The sequence below is a fragment of the Astyanax mexicanus genome, unplaced genomic scaffold (assembly GCF_023375975.1).
Source record: "Astyanax mexicanus isolate ESR-SI-001 unplaced genomic scaffold, AstMex3_surface scaffold_31, whole genome shotgun sequence".
Taxonomy (NCBI): domain Eukaryota; kingdom Metazoa; phylum Chordata; class Actinopteri; order Characiformes; family Acestrorhamphidae; genus Astyanax; species Astyanax mexicanus.
In genome coordinates this window covers 5228506-5250495 of record NW_026040041.1, presented here as the reverse complement: position 1 = coordinate 5250495, position 21990 = coordinate 5228506, and the positions used below count along the sequence as shown (strand labels likewise).

The 21990-nt window shown below is 33.4% G+C and overlaps 1 protein-coding gene across 1 annotated transcript in view; it reads right to left on the bottom strand.

Moving 5' to 3' along the window:
• Nucleotides 1-14091, bottom strand: part of LOC125788868 (H-2 class I histocompatibility antigen, Q7 alpha chain-like) — a 67312-nt gene extending 53221 nt beyond the window's left edge. The window contains exons 1-8 of the mRNA XM_049472809.1: nucleotides 13955-14091; nucleotides 10088-10357; nucleotides 6818-7147; nucleotides 5536-5820; nucleotides 3712-3831; nucleotides 2712-2768; nucleotides 327-446; nucleotides 8-133 (exon numbers count right to left, since the gene is read on the bottom strand). Of these exons, the coding sequence (XP_049328766.1) occupies nucleotides 8-133; nucleotides 327-446; nucleotides 2712-2768; nucleotides 3712-3831; nucleotides 5536-5820; nucleotides 6818-7147; nucleotides 10088-10357; nucleotides 13955-14018 (1372 nt within the window). The 5' untranslated portion in view covers nucleotides 14019-14091. The remainder of the gene's footprint in view (nucleotides 1-7; nucleotides 134-326; nucleotides 447-2711; nucleotides 2769-3711; nucleotides 3832-5535; nucleotides 5821-6817; nucleotides 7148-10087; nucleotides 10358-13954) is intronic.
• Nucleotides 14092-21990: the final 7899 nt, after the last annotated feature.

Here is a 21990-nt window from a genome sequence, read left to right as displayed (position 1 = left end):
TACTTACACTTTATTATTTTCCTTATTAGCACACAGAGGATCACAGGACACAGGAGGACCAACATCCCTGAGACCACACCTCCAATCATTAAACCCTGAGAGATGTGGTCTGTGCAGTCAGGGCATGTTGCAACTAAAATAAAATAAACAAAAGTAAACACAAAGCATCAGTAAAAGTGATATCATATAGAGAAAAATGTCCTGTGAACTGTAGAATTTAAAGTGATAAACTAAACTAACACAGCTTTAGTATTATCTGAAAAATAACAGTACTAATATACTGAAGAGGAAATAGAAGATGTGTAATAATAAACAGATCTACTTACTGTTTATTATCACCAGAACACAGAGCATCAAAAAAACAAGAACCGCCAAAACCCCCGAGACCGAAACTCCAATTATTAAACACAGATAGACTTTGTCTGGGAAGTTCACCTGTTTTTCACCTAAAAGAAGAAAAAAAAAACACAGAGCATCAGTAAAAGTGATAATATGATGTAGATAAAACTGTGGTGTAAAGTGTAGAATTGAAAGTGATAAACTGAACTAACACAGCTGTGCAGCAGAGTAAGAAGAAGATTAAATAAAGCAGTACTTTTTAAAATTCATAATTAAATTTAAATGCAATTTAAATAAAATCCTACCTTCATGAATGTTTCAGGTATATTTCAGGTATGTTAGCCCCTGCAGTACCATGTTTTTCGCACTATAAGACGCACTTAAAATTATTTAATTTTCCCAAAAATCATCAGAGCTGAAGTACAGAAGTTTCAGTTTAGGAGTTTCAGTATACAGGAGTTTCAGTTTAGTTCTCCAGCACAGAGACTGGAGTGCTCTAATCCAAACAGAAACAGCCTTATTTGAATTATATATATATATATCTTAATCTATTTCGTTTATTAAATGTTTATTTATTTTAAAATGCATTTTCTAAGAGTCTAACAGCATGTTGTGCACATTGCAACCACATTTTATTTATTTAAAACGTTTAAACATTTGCCATGCTGTGAATTTTTCAAATTATAAAATAGTAAAGATCTAAATAATAAAGGCAGTTGTTTATTCGTAGCCAATAATATTATAAATACATACACACGACACGTATTTTATTATGTTGACATTTAAGAAATATAAATAATCATTCATTGTTATTCTTACGATGAAGACTTTTATATAATATAATATATAGTATAGTATAATATAATATAATGTGATAGTACATTCTATATAACATTAAATTTGATGTAACAGAATAATAGTAATAATAATAATCACGGAAGACTTTTATTATGACATTCGCCGGAGCCGTGGTGAAAGAGGTCTCGTGCACAAACGCGCTCCCAGTCTCGAGCCTATACTGTTGGTGGACTTCCCACTTGGAGGTAAGCCCCTCCCCTTTGGAGCTGTGGACCTCCCATTTGGAGGTAAGCCCCTCCTTTTTGGAGGTGCTCCAGTCTGCAGCAATAAATACTTGCAAAAAGCGAGTATGCAGCCTATGCGACGCATAGGGGCGCTGCACAAGAGGGGGCGCCAAATCCAAGCCCCAAATAAATTTTCTCGGAGGAGAAACAGCCAATCAGCTCGCTGGTTTTTGCGGAGCGCTGTGGGCTAGTAATGACAGGACTACCACCGCCCCCCCCCCCCCCCCCCAACTAATGATTTTAAAACGTATCTACCCCCGCTGATGATTTTGAGTATCTCCACAAACCACCCCCTGTCCAATCGTGCTACCCTAGTGTACATTTCAACATAAAAATAAGCACACTTTTAGAAATATGCTTCCAACAGGATATTTGGATAAGCTAGCTAACTAATCACTGTTTTAACCGGTAAAGTTAAGGTAATGAGACGTGATTAGATTTATTTTGTATTTTTAATATATTTTTGTATTTTAATGCTTATTATTGCTATTTTTGTTATTTATTGCTATTTACACTTTTGTATCACTCAGACAAAGAATGACAGTGATTTGTAGATGAAGATAAAATGCAAAAAGATTAAAAACGTGATAAAAAAATATGTTCGCACTGGTGGTAAGAAGCATAAATCGGAAGGGTAGCACAACTGGACAGAACACCGGTAGCACCTAGCCCTCACACGGATCTCCTTATCTAGAACAGTGGACACTGAACACACAAAACCATAAGGCACACAAATTTCAGGCACCTTTAATAGTACACTAAATGATATGCTTTATTTAACAATAAGATAAACAGTTTGATGAAGGCTTAAATGATAGAAGGTTAAGTGAGCACGGAGCTACGATGCTAACTTGGCTAACCTAAACTACAGAACTGGAGCCATTTAGCTTTATAATCAAAAATAAACTGCTCGAAACAGAACTTATATCCCTTATTGAGTTTCGCTTGTTTGTTCCTCGATAGTTCTGGCAACATCATCCTGCCTAAAGTGCGGAAAAAGATGGGGAATAATAAAACCCATCCATTTTAGTAGCGGTGCTCCAAACTGGAAATAGGTTTACCCGTCCTGTCCCGACCTGCTGAACTATAAAGAAAAACATGGCAACACCCCTGTTCCTTACTAGTGTCTCTTAATGCGCTTTATAATTCACTGTGCCTTATGTATTAAAATAGAGGTTTATTGATAATGCGTGTTATAATGTGAAAAATACAGCACATATTGCTGCTAATAGCTGTGCAGCATAAAGTGTTCTTTAAAGGTTGTTTATTTTGTTCATTAAGATGACCTACCTGAGTACCTGATTTGTTTAAATACTTTGCGTAGATCTGCTTCTCTTTTTCTCAGACCTGTTAAACCCACAAACATCACAGTATAAATATACAACTTACACTTACACTCAATCATCCTGTTCTAATGAAGCAGTGAGTAGTGAAGTAGTTTCTCTGATTTTGCTATTTATAGGTTTATGTTTGAGTAAAATGAACATTGTTGTTTTATTCTATAAACTACAGACAACATTTCTCCCAAATTCCAAATAAAAATATTCTCATTTAGAGCATTTATTTACAGAAAATGAGAAATGTCTGAAATAACAAAACAGATGCAGAGCTTTCAGACCTCAAATAATGCAAAGAAAACAAGTTCATATTCATAAAGTTTTAAGAGTTCAGAAATAATCAATATTTGGTGGAGTAACCCTGGTTTTTAATCACAGTTTTCATGCATCTTGGCATCATGTTCTCCTCCACCAGTCTTACACACTGCTTTTGGATAACTTTATGCTGCTTTACTCCTGGTGCAAAAATTCAAGCAGTTCAGTTTGGTGGTTTGATGGTTTGTGATCATCCATCTTCCTCTTGATTATATTCCAGAGGTTTTTAATTTGTTAAAATCAAAGAAACTCATAATTTTTAAGTGATCTCTCATTTTTTCTCAGAGGTGTATATATTTCTATATCTTCTACAAAATGCTGTGTTTGGTAGTAACAGATCTACTGCAGATTAATCAGGATTCAGCCGATCTTATCTGTATCATTATTTAGTTGTATTATGTGGGTGATGGACACCTGATAATGCATGCTGTACTGCTAGGAGGCAGCGCATGGTCATTTTCTTTCAGCAGTTTTTTATAAAACTTCACTTTAACTTCATGAAAAAAACCTGTTAAATTAAGTTTGTTGACTGTTCTCCTGATTTCTCTAAACTGTGTAGAGCACACAGCCATCTTCCTTAAAGATACAGCGGATTATAACAGTACTAATCTACTGAAGAGGAAACAGACTTTACTCACGGGTCTTAACAATCAGAAGAAAGGGCATCACAGACCACAGAAGCACCACAAACCCTGAGACAACAACTATTATAAATAAACCATGAGAGAAGTTGTTTGGGCAGTCGGTGCATTTTCCATCTAAAAAAACAAAACAAAAAAAAAACACAGAGCATCAGTAAAAGTGATAATAAGATGTAGATAAAACATGGTGTAAAGTGTAGAATTCTCATGAATGATGTGTTGAGATTATTTGTTTTGATTCTTGGTTAATTTGTTTTAATTTGTTTTAATTCTTCATGCAGGTAAATTTGAATATCATTTCTTTGTTTGAAGAAATCTATTTTCTATCATTTAATTTATTTTGAGTATGCCTTATTTAAGTGATTATTTGTTAAGATAACTAAGTTCACTAAGCATAGCTAATCCGGGTTAGCAGCGCTAACTCCCTTATAACTCTGTACTTCAGTGGAGTGTCTTTACTGCTCCTTAATACCTGACTGGTAGAATTCATACATAAGGAGCACCGGATTATAAGGAGCTCTGATGATTTTTGGGAAAATATGGTACTCTGCTGATGCCTTCATTGGTCATGGTAAAGTGATGATGAGAATTTAGAAAAATAGCATAAACAAAACTTCTTTGAGTTTCTCGGCTCTTGAACCGAGAGCTTGGTTTTCGTAGACTGTAAAATTATCTTGGTCTCTCTAAATACTCATACATAAATACTAATACATACTGGTGTTTATTTATATTAAATACTAATACATACTGGTTTTTATTCATCTGAGAAGTTATCTATTCGTAGTTAAGTAATATTAGCATGTCTTCCTACTACTTTTAGTTCATTTATCTTTTATACAATATGGTTTTATATCTCTTATATCTCATAATGTCTACATTTATGGTTATTTAATTGATATTAATTATGATATTTGCTCATATATACAGTACTGTGCAAATGTTTTAGTCACCTGTGGGAACTTCAGTAAAGAAAAAGCTTCTTATCTGTGCAGTAAGTGTTTATTAGCTCAGTAAAACACATTACAGCATTACAATAAATATAAACAGCAATTTTACAAAAAGCAGAGCAGCTTTTACAGCCCTGTTTTCCTTAAAACATCTCCTAATCTCTCCTCCTCATCTAATAGAGTTTAATAGAGTTTTATTTCTAGTTCTCATCATATTAATCAACACCTGGCTTGGTAAATTACTGGTAAATGTGGTAAATCAGGTGAGCTGCTGACGGAACTGAACATAATAATATACACATGCTGGCTGAGGAGCATCCAGGAGAAACTACACTCACAGGATATAACATACTTAGTTAAAATTTGGAATTTCTTTTTACGTTTTACTGTATTTATGTTTATTTGCATCTTTTCAAATCATATGTGTGCTTTTTTCAAGCAAAACACTCAGATTGCTGAGATAAATTAATTAGAGTAATTTGCTTTTGCACAGTACTGTATATGTGAATTTAAGTAAACTCTGTTTTCATTTAGCACAGCTTTGTTCTAAAAGAGTGTTTTTTTTAAGTGGATCAGAGAATTGTCTTTGGTGGATTGCTATTGTAACGGTGCAGCTACCTGGACGTGTCCAACAAACTCTTCTCAGCAGAGGAAACTGAGCTGCTGGTTGACGCTGTGAAGGAGCTCCAGCAGCTCATTTACGGGAACAGCAATGTTATTTTATTTACTATTCTGTTTATTGTTGATGTAAAAGTTGGGTTTGTGCTGCTGTGTGTTCATGTGTTCATGGTGGTTTTAATGTTGTGTAAGTTTAACTGTAGATAAGAGAATCTGCTGATTATAGTAAATATCAGTAATGTAGGATTATATTTACCCCATTGTTTAATCACTGGTTCTGTGAGGGAGCTGTGAGACACGTAACAGTAATAATCTGCTGGATCATCTTCCTGTATCTCCACACTCTTCCTCAGCTGGTAGGTTCCATCATCATTGGGTCTGATTTCAGAAGATGTGATCAGATGTTCAGGAAATGAAGTGGTGAACTTCCTCAGACTCATCTTCACGTCTTTGGGGTAGAATCCCGTGATCAGGCAGGTCAGGATCAGCTCACTCGAGTCTCTTACTGATTTCTTTGCAAACATATGAACAACAGGTGGAGCTAAAGAGAGAAAACAATTTAAACAATTCAGTATTCAGAACACAGAATAAACATGACTGACTCGCAGCTCATAGCATGTTATGATCTGAGCTGGACTCATACAGTAATGTTTTCATAGTTTAAGCATAAACTATAAACTAAAGTATTTTTTTTTTATCCACAAAAGAAATTAGTATTTTATGTCATTTTGCTTCCCTTCGCTCATTGTGCATTAAGAATTATATTTTCTGTAGTAACTCATTACATAATCAGGCAAAATCATCAGATATTAAGGAAATATGAGTTTAAGCTCTGGCAGGTCTTGTCAGCAGAGCATTGGTCAGTATTTTCTTATTAGAACTGTGCATTACATCACGATAATCTGAGTGGGTTTTAGCATAAGAATCTGCCCTGTACCCTTTCCCACTTCCACACCCTGGGCTGCCGGGTATAAAACACAATAGCATACAAACAGTGTAACTGGGCAAGCTGCTGAACAGGTAATCACTGAGCTTCAGTAAGGTTCACTAACCATAGCTGGGTGATTTACCTCCACCACCACTAGTGTAGTGGAGACGGACGTTTCGGACACTTAAACATATAAATGAACTAATCAGCTACAGAGTAAGACTCTGCATCACTTTCCACTGTGTGTCAATCTGGCATCACCTCCATCCATGTAGATGATGACAGGATGTAGTAAAATTCCTACTTATACACACATTACATTACTGTATTTATCATTTATATTATTATGCTGACTACTGCATGATGTTTTTCACTTGTCTGCCTCTACACACAACACCTCACCATACTGATCACACTGATACGACTCTGTATCAGTATAATAACATAGTTCAATTAAACTGAATTATTATTGAATTATATTATTGGTATTATGAAGTTTAATCATATACACCATGTTATGGCCTAGGCAGTGGAACTGTGTTCTCCAGAACCCATATGATCATATTTTTAATTTTTAATTTTGATGACTATTACCACCCCAGATACTCACTCTGACTTCCTGCAATGTCAGTAGTTCTGTACTGTTCAGTAGTTTTGTACTTTAAGTACATCTTCAGCATCTCCTCACACTGCAGACATTTCTCAACAGCTGTGTACTGATTGATTTTACTCCACTTCTCCTCCCTCTCTCTGTTCTTCTCCTCCTCCCTCTCTCTGTTCTTCTCCTCCTCCGGGGTTATCCAGGTTTTAGAGGTGCAGTTAAACTGAATCAGATCTTCTCCATCATAACCGAATTCATTAATACTGTTTAATACAGTCAGAGATCCATCAGAACTCTGTTCACCCTCACAGCCGTGCCTCCACTGAAGAACATGATCGTCTGAAACAGAAGAACAGATAGGTTTCATCAGTATTTAACCTTTTAACATCTGTGCCAAAAGATAACAGAGCACTGATTTTGTATTTTTAATATAGGGCACAATATATATTTTAAAATACAATTTAAATAAACATGTTTGTTTGTGTTTTAAGGCCCCAAATTAAGAAATACAGGAAATAACAAATACAAAAAAAGTGTATGCTATAAAAGTTATAAAGTCCTATTGGTCCAATCCTTTAGGACCATAATATGCTCATCCACATGCGCCGTGATTTACAGATCAAAACTGTAACGGAATAATACTGAAACAGACAGTGACCTCTGCTGGACTTTTAGACTAACAGTCCTTTGTGCAAAACTCACAATCTGTAAGATATTATGCCAAAAATATGTTACTAATGTAATATTTAGGCTATTTATATCATAATCATCACCACAACAGGAACCAACAACAACACTGTTAATAGAATAACAATAAAATGCTAGTAAAATCTACACAATAATTAATATGAATTAATTATTAATATTATTAATTGTAACAGACAGTATTACTTTGAAAAACCACACACATATTTGCTTTTATATTTGCTATTTAAATAAAAAAATATATACACCATTCTGAATGAGTCTTATTAATACGGGACCTGAGAGATGTGTGTTACTCAGTGGTTCAGCAGAGTAAGCAGCCGGATGGAAGCCTAGTTCAAATCCCAGTCCTGGTTTTATTCTATTTATGTTTTTTCATAATGACAATTAATGTTCTCATTTTAAAAAATATCTAATAAGGTAGCCTATACATTTCTACTTATTTCCTGTTAAATATATTATTTAACAAAGACTAACTGATAACATTTGTATAGGCTAGTTGACAAGATGTTTGGACTTTGTTACTTTTTCCTTTCATTTCTTAATTGTTACATGTCTCTATAACTTTTACTTTTTACTTATTTTTTCTTGTTATGAATATATTATTAGAAGACACATTATTGTCTACTGTATGGATACATTTGTTTCAACATACACCCTCAAAGGTCCTTAAGCTACAAGTGTTTATGTCAAAGTTATTTTAGAGTATTACCCCAGTGACAGTTTGGTATCCTTATTCAGAGAGTGCATATAGTAGTGTACAGTGGGTTTAAAATAATACACTAATTCATTAATGTTCACAGCACAAGTTAAAGTTATCTTTACTCAAGAGATGCCTGCTTGAATAATTGACATACATCTTTCCAAGACTATAAAATACATTTTAGCTAAAGAGCACATTGCTTTTTTTCACTACAAAAAAAAATAATAATAAAGCTAAATGTTAAAGACATACATTAAAAATGGGCAATTATTACATTTTTTAAAAAATACATTTGAGTACTGAATTACTTTTACATGGGTAAAAGTGAAGTGGCTCAGTAAATGTAATAAACACAAACATTTAAAAAATAATTAGGTGCAGGAGTAGCTTAACTAAGGTTTGCACTACATAAGTTACTAACGTGGTTACCTCCATAGTTCCAACCACGCTTTTGGGAAACACCTGCGTCGCAGCTGCATCGTCCAGACTATGTAAGCTGCTAACGTAGTTAGCAACCACACTTTTGGGAAACAGACCTGCACATAAACTTTTTGCTATCTACTGTTTAGGTGTTGTTTGTTTTCTGGTATATCTTATTTTTAAGATATTATTATTTATTTTTAATTTTAATAGTTGTTTTGTAAGGCTCTGGCAGAGGGTCTGGGAACAGCGCTCACTCTTATTATCTGTCACAGCCTGATCCCAGACCAGTTTTAGCAGCCTAAATTCTAAAACTAGGAATAATAATACAGGCATTATTCTTCTTTTTCTTCTACTTCTTTTTCTTAATAATAATAATAATAATAATAATAATAATAGTAATAATAATAATAATAATAATTATTATTATTATTATTACTATTATTATTATTATTACTATTATTATTATTATTATTATTTTATTATTATTATTATTATTATTTTATTATTATTACTATTATTATTATTATTATTATTATTATTATTTTATTATTATTATTATTATTATTATTATTATTATTATTTTATTATTATTATTTTTATTACTGTTATTATTATTATTATTATTATTATTATTATAGTGGAGATGATGAAAGTGACTTATAAAACACAGGAGAGCCTATACAGTTCTCGTGAAATCAAAGAAAGGAATAAATGTGAATACATGTGAAAAAGAGCACTCAGTCAAACCACAAACATCAATTCAACTCAAATATTCAGTATATATTGACCATTATGCCATATATTGACCATAATGCAAAAAACATAGAAATGTGTTGTAATCAATAGTTTTATATATATATTTAGTTATATATAAAACACACATCACTACATAAATAGTTCTTAGCATTACGAAGCTTTTGGGAAATTCACCCCATATTAGTCAGGGTGATTTAATAGATGGGAAATACTTAACTTTACATTTCTTCTGCACACAGAAGCTCATATATTACAGGGAAACAGCACAGCAGACAGTATTCTGTTCTTTTTAGTTCTTAAATGTACTGTACTGTATATTCATATTTACTGAGCCAGTCAAACCTGATACAAAATGTGAGTTGCTCTCCTGATTGGCCAATCATCTTTTATTAACATAAAAACCCAGAATAAGGTATAAAGCCTATGATGCAGTGACTGGTATTCACCAGTATCCACTAGGTTTTATTTTATTGACATTGGGATAATCCATTAAAATAACATAAAAATGGGACCAGAACACACTGAGGTTCCAGGTTTACATTCATTCATATTCATTCAATGGTTGTTCCTAATTGAAGAAGCAGAAAATGAAGAGAAATAGAGTGAGCAGGAGGAAACATTTGAATTAGACAATCTCTGTATTCAGATATTTAAGACAAAATAAAGCAAAAACAAAAAACAGTGTTTCTCACCTGAGTGAGAGTGTCCAAACTCAGCCATCTGAATGTCGAGGAGTTTATTTAGCAGCTCTCTATCACCCTGCAGTTTCTCAGTGATGGTTTTCCAGTCAGATTCAGAAATGTTCTTCAGCCAGTTCTGTTTAGCAGTTCTGGGTTTATCTGAGCTGCTGTTGTAGAAATCTATCTGTCTGTAGTTCAGCAGAGTTACAGCAGTGCAGTCGTAGAGATGAGAATCAGAGTTTTTAGACTCCATGGTGTAGAGATACAACAGAGAGTGTTTATCTGTGGAGAAACAGAAATAAAACAGTGAGTTCATCAAATATCCTCTTAATAACAGCAAAGTCCTGCAGACTATAAAAATCACTAATTAAAACTAAACCTCAGATTATCTCAGCTCTTACTGAGAAAAACAGAGACAACCTGAGATTCCTTTTCAGTTCTGTGTCTAAACTCACCCACAATCAATAACAGACTAGAGCTTTTATCCTGCTGATATTAAGAGAAATTATTTCATAATGTTTTTTAATGATAACCAAGCACTGCCTCTCTGTGTGTTTTGGGTGTAGTGTGAAATAACCCAATCAGTGTGTCAGTTGTGGGTAAGTGGGTGAGATGCAGGTGAGCTCTGACTTTGGCGTGTTCGTATCTTAACAGTGCGGTGCTTTTGTGTGTCTCAGTAGAGGAAGCTGAGCTGCTCGTTCATACTGTGAAGCAGGGCCGTGCAGAGACCTTTGGAGGGGCAGGTGCTCAAAGTCAAAAGGGGGCACACCGAGCACGAATTTACTGTGGTGTTACTGTAAACTACAAATGAACAGAAGTCAGGTTATAGAAGTTTCTCAACCCTGTTACTGCATATTCTACTGCAAATTCCCACTGTTCTCCATATCCTAGAGCTTCCTCTGCTTTAAAGGCATTTAACAATAAAGTAAGTGGTGGTATGATGTGTCTAATACACTGCTGGATATACATATTGACTGATTTATAATTTTAACAGGTAAACTCAATAAAGGATTGTTTATTAGCTGATCAGTTGGATCTGGTGGAAAACTCAATTTTAGGGCAGAGATCAGAATTAATAAACAGTTTTAAACTACCAACATAAAGTACTGTTCTAAATTCTGGCTCTCCACAACATCTTTTAGACAGTTAGTTCGTTAAATGGAATTTCTTAATTAATCCTAAATTAATAAACACAGTAATTAAATAGTTATTGGCTGATCAGGCACATCAGGGCAGGTAAAACATTACATTTATATTTTTCTCAAACCTTGACTCCCTATATAAGTTAGCTAATTTCAAAATTAAGCTTAAATAACCCCTATTTTATACTTTATCACTGAACCGACTTCATGATTGGCGTTAAGAGATTTCCCATTCACACAGTGGCCAGTGCCCTGGCTCCCAATGAATACAATTTTTTATTATTTTAATATAATTAAATATAAATTTAAAAATAACTTTAGGGGAAATATGTGAAGACATCAGAAAATAAGGGTAAAATACGGTAGTTTACAGGACAAAACGGGTATGACTTTCACACATACACTTCCAAAAATTAAAAATAAAAAAATGACAAAAAGGCACTTTGGGCAGTAAGAGCCAAACGGGCAGGTGCTCCGGCCCACCCCCCAGCCCCCTAGCCCCCTACCCAGTTAGTTAGAAGTTAGTGTTTTATTTACCAGGGTTATTTTAATTTCAGTTTCACCTTAAGTGCTTGCTGCAGTTACACGCGGACGCCTGTAGATGGCGGATTTTAACAGTGAAAAGCTGCATTTAAGCAAAACGCTGCGCAAACGCTCTGGATAAAAAGGAGAATCAAAGAATGACGCTTCAAGTTTAATTATGACTTGAATAGAATGTCGATAAAATACGATTAAAATAAGATAATAAAAGAAAACATAAAATGAAAAGAATGTATTAATGCCCCAGGGGGAATTAGACTGTTCCAGTAACTTATATACAAACACACACAAGTACACACGTCAGAAAAATAGGAAAACAATTACATGCACAAGGTACTTACTGTGTCCATATAAAGCCATACTACGTTAATTATGAAAATAATAATATTGAGAAGAATAAAAATGTGAATGTCAGATGGAAGATATAGTACTTCACACTGTCAAAGTCCAGAAAAAAGAGCAAATATGACTTTTGTTATTTTGTATAATAACACTGGAAATTGTACATATAATCGATTTAATGGTCAAATTGTATTTATCTCATCAGTTTTAAATAGTCTCAGAAACTGTCAGACTTAAGACACAATAAATAAAAGCTATTAAACAGCAGGACAAATAATATGCTAAATGAAGATGTGGAAGGCGAGAAATCAGTTCATATGGGAACTTAATCTAGGTCTCCAGAATGCATCCATTTATAATAAAATGCTGCAGACTTTTACTGATTAAAGAATGTCCTCAGAGGTTAGTGTTTCCTACTGGATCCACAAAAACATGATTTCCAGCAGAAACTAGGGGATTTCATATACTAGGACTTACCATAAACAAACCAGTTTAGGTTTAGTAGTTTAGTAGGTTAACATGTTCAGAAGTGCAGCAGGTGAAACAGCAAACTGATAATCAGGATAATATTTACTCAGTATTCATTTTTATCTCAAGTTCATAAGATACTCAGGAAAAACAAAAAAGGACATTTGAGGAGTGCCCTGAGAATTTGACCTTTCCATTCCATGTATACAGTCATTATAAAAATAGCCCACAGTAATATTTGTTCTTTTACATTTTTATTTTAATAATTAATATAGTATGATTTTATATGGACACACTGTGCATATATATAATATCACATTCTGGTATGAGTAGATTTTTTGATTTATTCCCTCTAGGGAATTAATACGTTATTTTAATGTATTCTTTTATTATCTTATTTCATCTGCATTCTATTTAAGTCTAAATTAAACTGGGACCATCTTTCTGGTTATTCCTTTTATTCAGATCCTTTGCACAGCGTTGTGCTTTAAATCTACAGGCGGCCACGTGTCACTGCGCAGCAACTGAAATCATACCATAATACGCTGTTAAATAAAAAGCGAATTTCAGCCTAAAACTGAGATTAAAATACTAAGAGTGTGCAGATCTGTCCTCAAAGATAAATGTGCTGCTTAAAATAATCTAAAGTATAAAACAGATTCTGGTTCATTTAACACTTTTTATTTATTAAATAATTCTAAGTTTCTACTTCTTTACTTTCGTTTTCTCTCCTACGCCATCGCGGGCGGTAACGGGGGGTGTTCTGTCGAGTTAGGCTACCCATCGCTACGTGCTTCCTAAAGGGAACTGCGCATGCGCTGACCTACACTATTTCATTATTTCTCGTATTTTTTTATAATAAACCTGTTTTTCGGGGTGGTTTATTTGCATTAAACAACATGGACTCATTGCAGAAAAGTGTAAATGGAAATAAGTATGAATTAATACAACATATATTATTATTTAAAAATATAAACAAAAATATATACATTTGCCATAACTTTACCATGATACAGTGATTTATGCTAGCTAAATATACCAATCTACTGGGACTTTTACTGGGTACATGCTCTAATATAGAGCTTCTTTTGTATTTATACAATTAAATACACACTATGGTAGCACGATTTGACAAGGTAGCACAACTCGACACAACACCCGCCCTCAACTTGCCGGTTCCTGTTGTTTAAGTTGTGTTTAATCGTGCTGTATTTATGGGTTGTTTCTGTGTTTTATTCGCAGTAATGTTGCGAATTATAAGCGGTAAATTAAGCGCAACTATATAAAAAGATTAAACTAAACAACGAACTGCAAAATCCTGATATTTAACCTTCTCAAATCCGAAAATAACTTCCCCAATTTCCACACAAGTAATCTAAAAACTTACCTCCAGTCACCGCCGGAAATCCGAAAACCAGAAATAAAACTAAAGTTAACATAGTAAAGGTCATCGTCGCCTATTTGTGTCGTTAAAAAGTAATAAAAAACTAATTTTCACACAAAAAAACACAACAGGCCTAATGCGAACCGCGGTCACGCCATCTGCACTTAGAAAACGCTCGGTCGCGCTATCTACACCGAAAACTGGAGTGCGCGTCTAAACCGTGTTTTACTGTAGCAGCGTGCACAGCGCACCCGGAGGAGCAGAGACGCTTCTCGTGCAGAGACTTAAAATGGAACAGAAACGAGTTTTACACCTAAATAAACATGATTTAACGAGGTCTAATCCACAAATATACACCAGAAAGAACACTTCTTATCTGTAGAACAGTGTAACGTTTTGAAAAGGTTTGGAGTGTTATTAAATAAGTAAATCAAATTGTTATAAAATCACATCCCTAAATTCTTAAAGATCTTATTCTCATGTATCCCAGATATATGTTTGAAGTGATATTACTGTATCATTTTTGAGTAATTGAATAACAAAACTATCTATTCGGTTTTGTATAAAAGAGATTTTGGAGTGCTATAAAACCAAAAAAATCTAATTCTTCTTAAATCAGAACATGAAATCCTTAAAGGATACCTTCCATACTATTAATGTCATGCATGTATACTGATTGTACAGTATCATTTTGGAGTAAATAAATACCAAACTTATGAAAAATGTATATTCGGTTGTGCATAAACCAGATTTCGGAGTCCTATAAAACATGCAAATCACATTGCATACTCTTAATGACATGAGTAACAAATGATATTACTGTATCATTCTGGAGTAATTGAATACCAAACTTAGGAAACATGTCTATTCGATTGTGCATAGACCACATTTCAGAGTCCTAGAAAACCAGCAAATCAAATTGTTATCCAATGGCACTAACAAAGTCTTGAAGAACACATTCTATACCATTAATGACATGAGTAACAAGTGATATTACTGTATAATTTTGGAATAATTAGAGACCAAACTTAGAAAAAAATGTCTATTCGGTTGTGCATAAACCAGATTTTAAGGTCCCATAAAACCAGCAAATTAAATTGTTATCCAATGCCACCAAGACATTCTTGAAAATCACATTCCATACTATTATTGACATGAGTAACAAATGATATTACTGTATCATTCTGGAGTAATTGAATACCAAACTTAGGAAAAATGTCTATTCGATTGTGCATAAATCAGATTTCTGAGTCCTAAAAAAACAGTAAATCAAATTGTTATCCAATGCCACCAAGACAGACTTAAAGAACACATTCCATACTAGTAAGGACATGAATAACAAAGGATATTACTGTATCATTTTGGAGTAATTGGATACCAAGCTTAGGAAAAATGTCTACTTTCTTTTGCATAAACCAGATTTTAAGGTCCTATAAAACCTGCAAATCAAATTGTTATCCAATGCTACCAAGACAACCTTAAGAAACACATTCCTTACTATTAATGACGTGAGTAACAAAGGATATTACTGTATCATTTTGGAGTATTTGGATACCAAATTTAGGAATAAATGTCTATTCGGTTGTGCAAAAACCTGATTTCGGAGTCCTACAAAACCAGCAAATCAAATTGTTATCCAATGCCACCAAGACTGTCTTGAAGAACACGTGTCATACTATTAATGAAAAGTGAAAAGTGAAAAGTCATATTACTGTATTATTTTGGAGTAATAGAATACCAAACTTAGGAAAAATGTCTATTCAGTTGTGATAAACCACATTTTGGAGTCCTATAAAACCAGCAAATCAAATTGTTATCCAATGACACTAACAAAGTCTTGAAAACCACATTCTATACTATTATTGACATGAGTATCAAGTGATATTACTTTATCATTTTGGAGTAATTGAATACCAAACTTAGAAAAAATGTTTATTCGATTGTGCATAAACCACATTTCTGAGTCCTAAAAAAACAGCAAATCAAATTGTTATCCAATGGCACTAACAAAGGCTTGGAAAACACATTCTATACTATTAATAAAATATGTATCAAGTGATTTTACTGTAACATTTTGGAGTAAGTAAATATCAAACATACAAAAAATGTTAATTCACTTTTGCATAAATCAGATTTCAGAGTCGTATAAAACCAGCAAGTCAAATTGTTATCCAATGCCACTGAGACAGCCTTAAAGAAGACATTCCATACTATGCATGACATGAGTATCAAGTGATTTTACTGTATCATTTTGGAGTAATTGGATACCAAACTTGGAAAAAATGTCTATTCGGTTGTGCATGAACCACATTTCAGAGTCCTATAAAACCAGCAAATCAAATTGTTATCCAATGCCACTGAGACAGCCTTAAAGAAGACATTTCATACTATGCATGACATGAGTATCAAAGAATATTACTGTATCATTTTAGAGTAATTGGATACCAAACCTAGGAAAAATGTATATTCGGTTGTTCATAATCCAGATTTCGGAGTCCTATAAAACCAGCAAATCAAATTGTTATCCAATGTGACTAAGACACTCTTGAAGAACACATTACATACTATTAGTGACGTGAGTAACAAAGGATATTACTGTATCATTTTGGAGTAATTGGATACCAAACCTAGGAAAAATGTATATTCGGTTGTTCATAAACCAGATTTCCGAGTCCTATAAAACCAGCAAATCAAATTGTTATCCAATGTGACTAAGACACTCTTGAAGAACACATTCCATGTTATTAATGACATGAGTAACAAATAATATTACTGTATCATTTTGGAGTAATTGGATACCAAACATAGGAAAAATGTATATTTGGTTGTTCATAAACCAGATTTCAGAGTCCTATAAAACCAGCAAATCAAAATGTTATTCAATGCCACTGAGACAGCCTTAAAGAAGACATTCCATATGTAACGGATATGTATTGGAACTGTGAGATGGTCAGAACTGTCCATTCACACTCCCGTTAACCCATGGATACTCTGCGTTGTGTTCTGTGACGCGGTGAGGAAGGACTCGGACCACGGCCACTGCTGGTTTGGATGCTTTAATTTTGCTGGTCTGTATAAACAGATAAATAAGCTCATAAAGCTCTGGATTGAACATACAGCTCTGCAGTGAACATACACGCTGCTCTCTCTCTCATATACATGCAGGTTATCAGCCTCCTTCTCTCTTCTCTCTGTTAGTTATACACAGACTGAGATACTCTGAATAGGGACACGGTAAAACGCGGAACATATGGGATGTTGACTAAACGACTAGCATTTTCAGCAACTGGCGACTGCCTATTTGAGTGCTCGGAAAAAGACTCACCATTTAACTGGAATATTTTTTCTTTTTTCAGAATGGACGCCGCTGATATCCACAGTGAAAAGTGGAACTGTGTAAACTGTTTATAGACTCCTGAGCTGAAAGCTCATCTCATGAAGCTCAATTGTCTTTTTCTGCGTTTTTTTCTTATCGCTGATTAGTTGCATACTGCCACCTATCGTTCAATTACCGAGGAGGGAGCCATCCAGAGTGTTTTTGGGTTACAAAATACTTTAAATGTTCTTAATGCTAAGAGGGAAACAGGACCCAGACCATTACCACGAAATATACTTTCTATTTCTACTCCGGAATGTGTTGTTGTTTGTTATTTTATTTTTTTTGCAAACTGTTATTAATAAAAATCAAACGTAATTATGTCTGATCATCATTCAATTTTTCTACATTTCACCCAAACTAATTGGAATTAAACATACACCCAAGCATTATGTCTACATAAATAAAGACTGATACAAATCCTGCTTTTGTTATTATTTTTTTCCTTTTAGGTGTTTTGTTGTATTCATTCTTTTTTTCTCTCAAAATTGGCATAATTTAGGTCTTTTTTATGTGTATTTAGTTTTTTAATGATACATTGGTAGGTCATTCAGCTGCAGGGTATTTTTGTGATAATGATATCCTTGGTGACAATAAATGAAAATTTTTAAAGAAATTAAAGAATAAACTTTTGAAACAAAATAAATACTATAGTTTTATATAGTATAACAGTTTAAAACATTTAGTAGAAACGAAAAAAATGTAAACCTTTGTAGATTTTGAAAATAGCAGTAATTTACAGAGTTTCTGACTTATATACTATGGATAGAAATTAGTGCTGATCAGCGAGAGCAGGCAGGCGCAGTTGGGGGGGGGGGGGGGTGATGAAATTATATTATGTCAAAACGATCAAACTTTTTTCTTTTTTCAAACCTACCTGGCCTGCTCAATATTTAAATTGTAGTTTTAATTATTATAGATATAGATTAATGTAGGTATTTCCCCTTGTCTAACAATAACAACAACAATAGTAACAATAATAATAATAATAATAATAATAATAATAATAATAATAATAATACAGTATTGGTGATAAAACAAGCTTGCTTGTTTGCAGTTTTTAAAACAACAAAGCAACAGTTTGAGAGAATTTAGAGAGAAATAGTAAGTAAGTAAAAAATATGAAATACAAAAGGAATTCTAGTGATTACAGAGACTAAATTACACACAGCTGGACTCTATTAACTAATTAAGTGACTTCTGAGGACAATTGATTGCACTGGATTTTATTTAGGGGGTTCAGAGTAAAGGGGGATGAATATTTTTGAAGGTCACATTTAGATTTTTATTTGATTGAAAATTTGAAAACCATGTATCATTTTCTTTCAACTTCACAATTATGTGCTACTCTGTGTTGGTTTGTCACTTAAAATCTCAATCAAATATATTTAATATTTGTGGTTGCGAAGTGACAAAAGGGGGTATGAATAATTTTGCAAGCCACTGTAGATGTAAACCACTCTGTCTCCCCGTTATGTCACTAATAGCACCTTAGGATTAAGAACATCTTAACATGGAGAGAGTGCCCAGTGTGAAGCTTGCTGAACCATCTATGAATTGTCTTAGTGTTCAGAATCTCTTGGGAAACCCAGCCTTGCTCCCTTGGATTTTTTCTTCACTGCTATAATGACGTTGTAGGTAGCATATACTGCGCACCACTGTGAAAGTGTAAAACTCTTTCTTGGTTGCTGGAAGTGATCCATTTTAGTCATTGTTTTGTAAATCGTAGAGTGAATGTACAGCTATTGTATTGTTGAGGGTGATGTTTTAGTAATTTTTGGGAGAAGTCGTACATTTCCTGAAAAGGTGCAGGAGTGTCAATGTTTATTCAAAATTGACTATAGGGTTTTGATGCAGCAACATATTTTTCCACAACACAAATGAATAGTTATCCAATAACACCATGTAATCCTTGCAGAATACATTCCATGTTTCAATAATGTAAGTATCAAATTATATTAATGTATCATTTTGGAGTAAATGGGTACCAAACTAAACAAAAAGTCTATTCGGTTTTATAGGACTGCAAAATCTGTTTTATGGAAACTGAATAGACTTTTTTTTATTTGGTATCCCATTACTTCAAAATGATACAGTAATATCACTTAAAACATATACCTTGAATACATAAGAATTTGTACTTCATTTGACTTCCCAGTGGATCTATGCAGTTAGAGGTATCACATGCCACAGTTAGTATGCACTTGCACAGTATATTAACATACTCTATATACATATGTACAAATGTACAGTTTGCCAAAAATAGAATAATACATTTCGAAAACCCCTTTTCTAATACAAAATAAACCAATAAAAACAAATGTCGCTGTGGAATATAGTCTTTCTCTTTCCATGTGAAAATTACTTTAGAGCATGGTTATAAATCCTTCCATATAACTATTAATGGCAAAGTAATTAGGGTGCAAATACGAATATAAAAGATGTTAAACCACAATATACAATTAAAACACCCAACATTATTTTTTTTTTTTGTGGAGCTTTTAGCTAATATGATGGCATTTAAAATGGTCCGACTTTACATGTTCTAAGTCTTTCATCTACTGAATATGAACGGAAATCCACACATTTTATGTTTTGTTTACCTTCATCAGAGAGAAAATGTTAAACTTGACTACCCTCTGATTTCAGCACCCAAAGGTCTTGGGCACTAGTCCTGAAATGTATTTTACTCTAGACTCAACATAAGGGGCTTACTAGGGGAAGTAGTATCAGAATAAAACATGCTATCAGAATAAAGCAGAGAGCATTTAGGAAATGTAATTGAGTTAAAGTAAAAGTGCTCCTCCCAGTACTTCAGTAAAGATACACCAAAATAAACCTTGGTCAAGTTGCTCAAGCTGGTATTAAATAAATCAGGGGAACTTTATTTATCTGAGATTAGGGATGGAACCCTTCTGAGTTGAAGTTCCACAGAAGACCAGCGAGCATTATAAACCCCATATATGCAAGAAAAAAAAGAAGAAAAAAAAAACCTTGAAAAAACTTGACCAAAGTATACAGATCCAGACTCTGGAAACATAAAATAGAGGAAGATGATCCAGCACATAACTGGAGTTATACATAGGGCCCATTCCCTTCCCCTTTACTATACTCTCTCACTCAGTCACCTTAAACAACATGACAATCACCTAACAGCTAGGTTGCTGTTTATGATCCGAGTTCATCCTGCCTTTGTTTGAGTAACGGTCTCTACTGTCTAGAGAAGACTCTACATTTGTGGAGGATTGCTTTGAGGATCTAATTTTATTCAGTTACAAAAGCGTAAGTAACGTCAGGACGTTGGATGTTCATGCCCCACCTCATTCCCACCTCATCCCCAAATCAACCTAGAAGTGTTGTATGCAGCAATACCATTCCAGAGAATACAGTTCTACTCCACAGCTCAATGGAATAAAGGATCCACAAATGTTTGCACACCGTTGTTTTGTGTACAACAAATACTGCAATTTAGCATACTATTATTATTATTTTTATTATTATTATTATTATTATTATTATTATTATTATTATTATTATTATATTAATAATAATAATAATAATAACAATAATTATTATTATTATAATTATTGTTATTATTATTTTTTTTTTTTGGTAGCATAAAATATCCCTTCCAGACTGCAAGAACACAGTACACAACACTTACATTTATAATTTGAGTAAAATAATATACAAACAATTAATAATCAATTATATATCAGCTTAGTTTAACACATTATAAGATGGAAGAATGAACAAGCGGAACAAAAGTACTTTAGAAGTTTAGACAGTGTGAGATTCTAGTCTTTGCCAGCAGTAAAATTCTCATTAAAAAAAAAGAAAAAAAAAAAATATATATATATATCCTTCTTCTAAAGAGTGCTTTATAGTATTATAATCATAACAATGTTAGGCTAAAGGAAACACATCTACTTACACAGGTGGTTTATTGTGTCAATAATAAATGACCGTCTCTGCCGTTCAGGAGGACTGAAATACTGAAATCACAAACGCAAATGCTGTAGATTTTATTTTTGTTAGCACTGGATGTAGTTTATGTGATTTGATGAGTTTTTCTAAAAATAAAGAAACAATATAAATAAATGTCCTTTTTACGAGCGGAGATCAAATGCGTCTGTACATTTGTAAAGCAACATTGGCGGCACCTGTCGTTTTCTAAGTGGAACTACGCAAAAAATATGTTAGAAGTCAATGATGAGTGGATCAGAATTCTTTTAGATGAAGAACGACCTAAAGAACTATGTTACTGTCCAAGGTTTTTGGGAAACTTACCTAAAATGTTTTCTCTTTCCAATACAATATTAATCTTATTTTCCTATAGTATCTAATACAACTCACACAGCCTTAAAAGCATATTTTCATTAATTGGTGTATAATTGAATTACAGTGCCCCAAACTGATGTTACGAGGTTTTCATCACATACTTTCCTATATTTAAAATTACCTACAATGTTTTCTCTTTCCAATTAAATAAATTTCTTATTTTTTTATAATGGCTCATACTATTTACACAGCCGTAAAGGCAGATTTTCCTTATTGTTTAATTGAATTTCAGTGCCCCAAACTGATTTTACGAGGTACTCATCACATACTTGTCTATATTCAAAATTACCTAAAATGTTTTCTCTTTCCAATAAAATAAAAT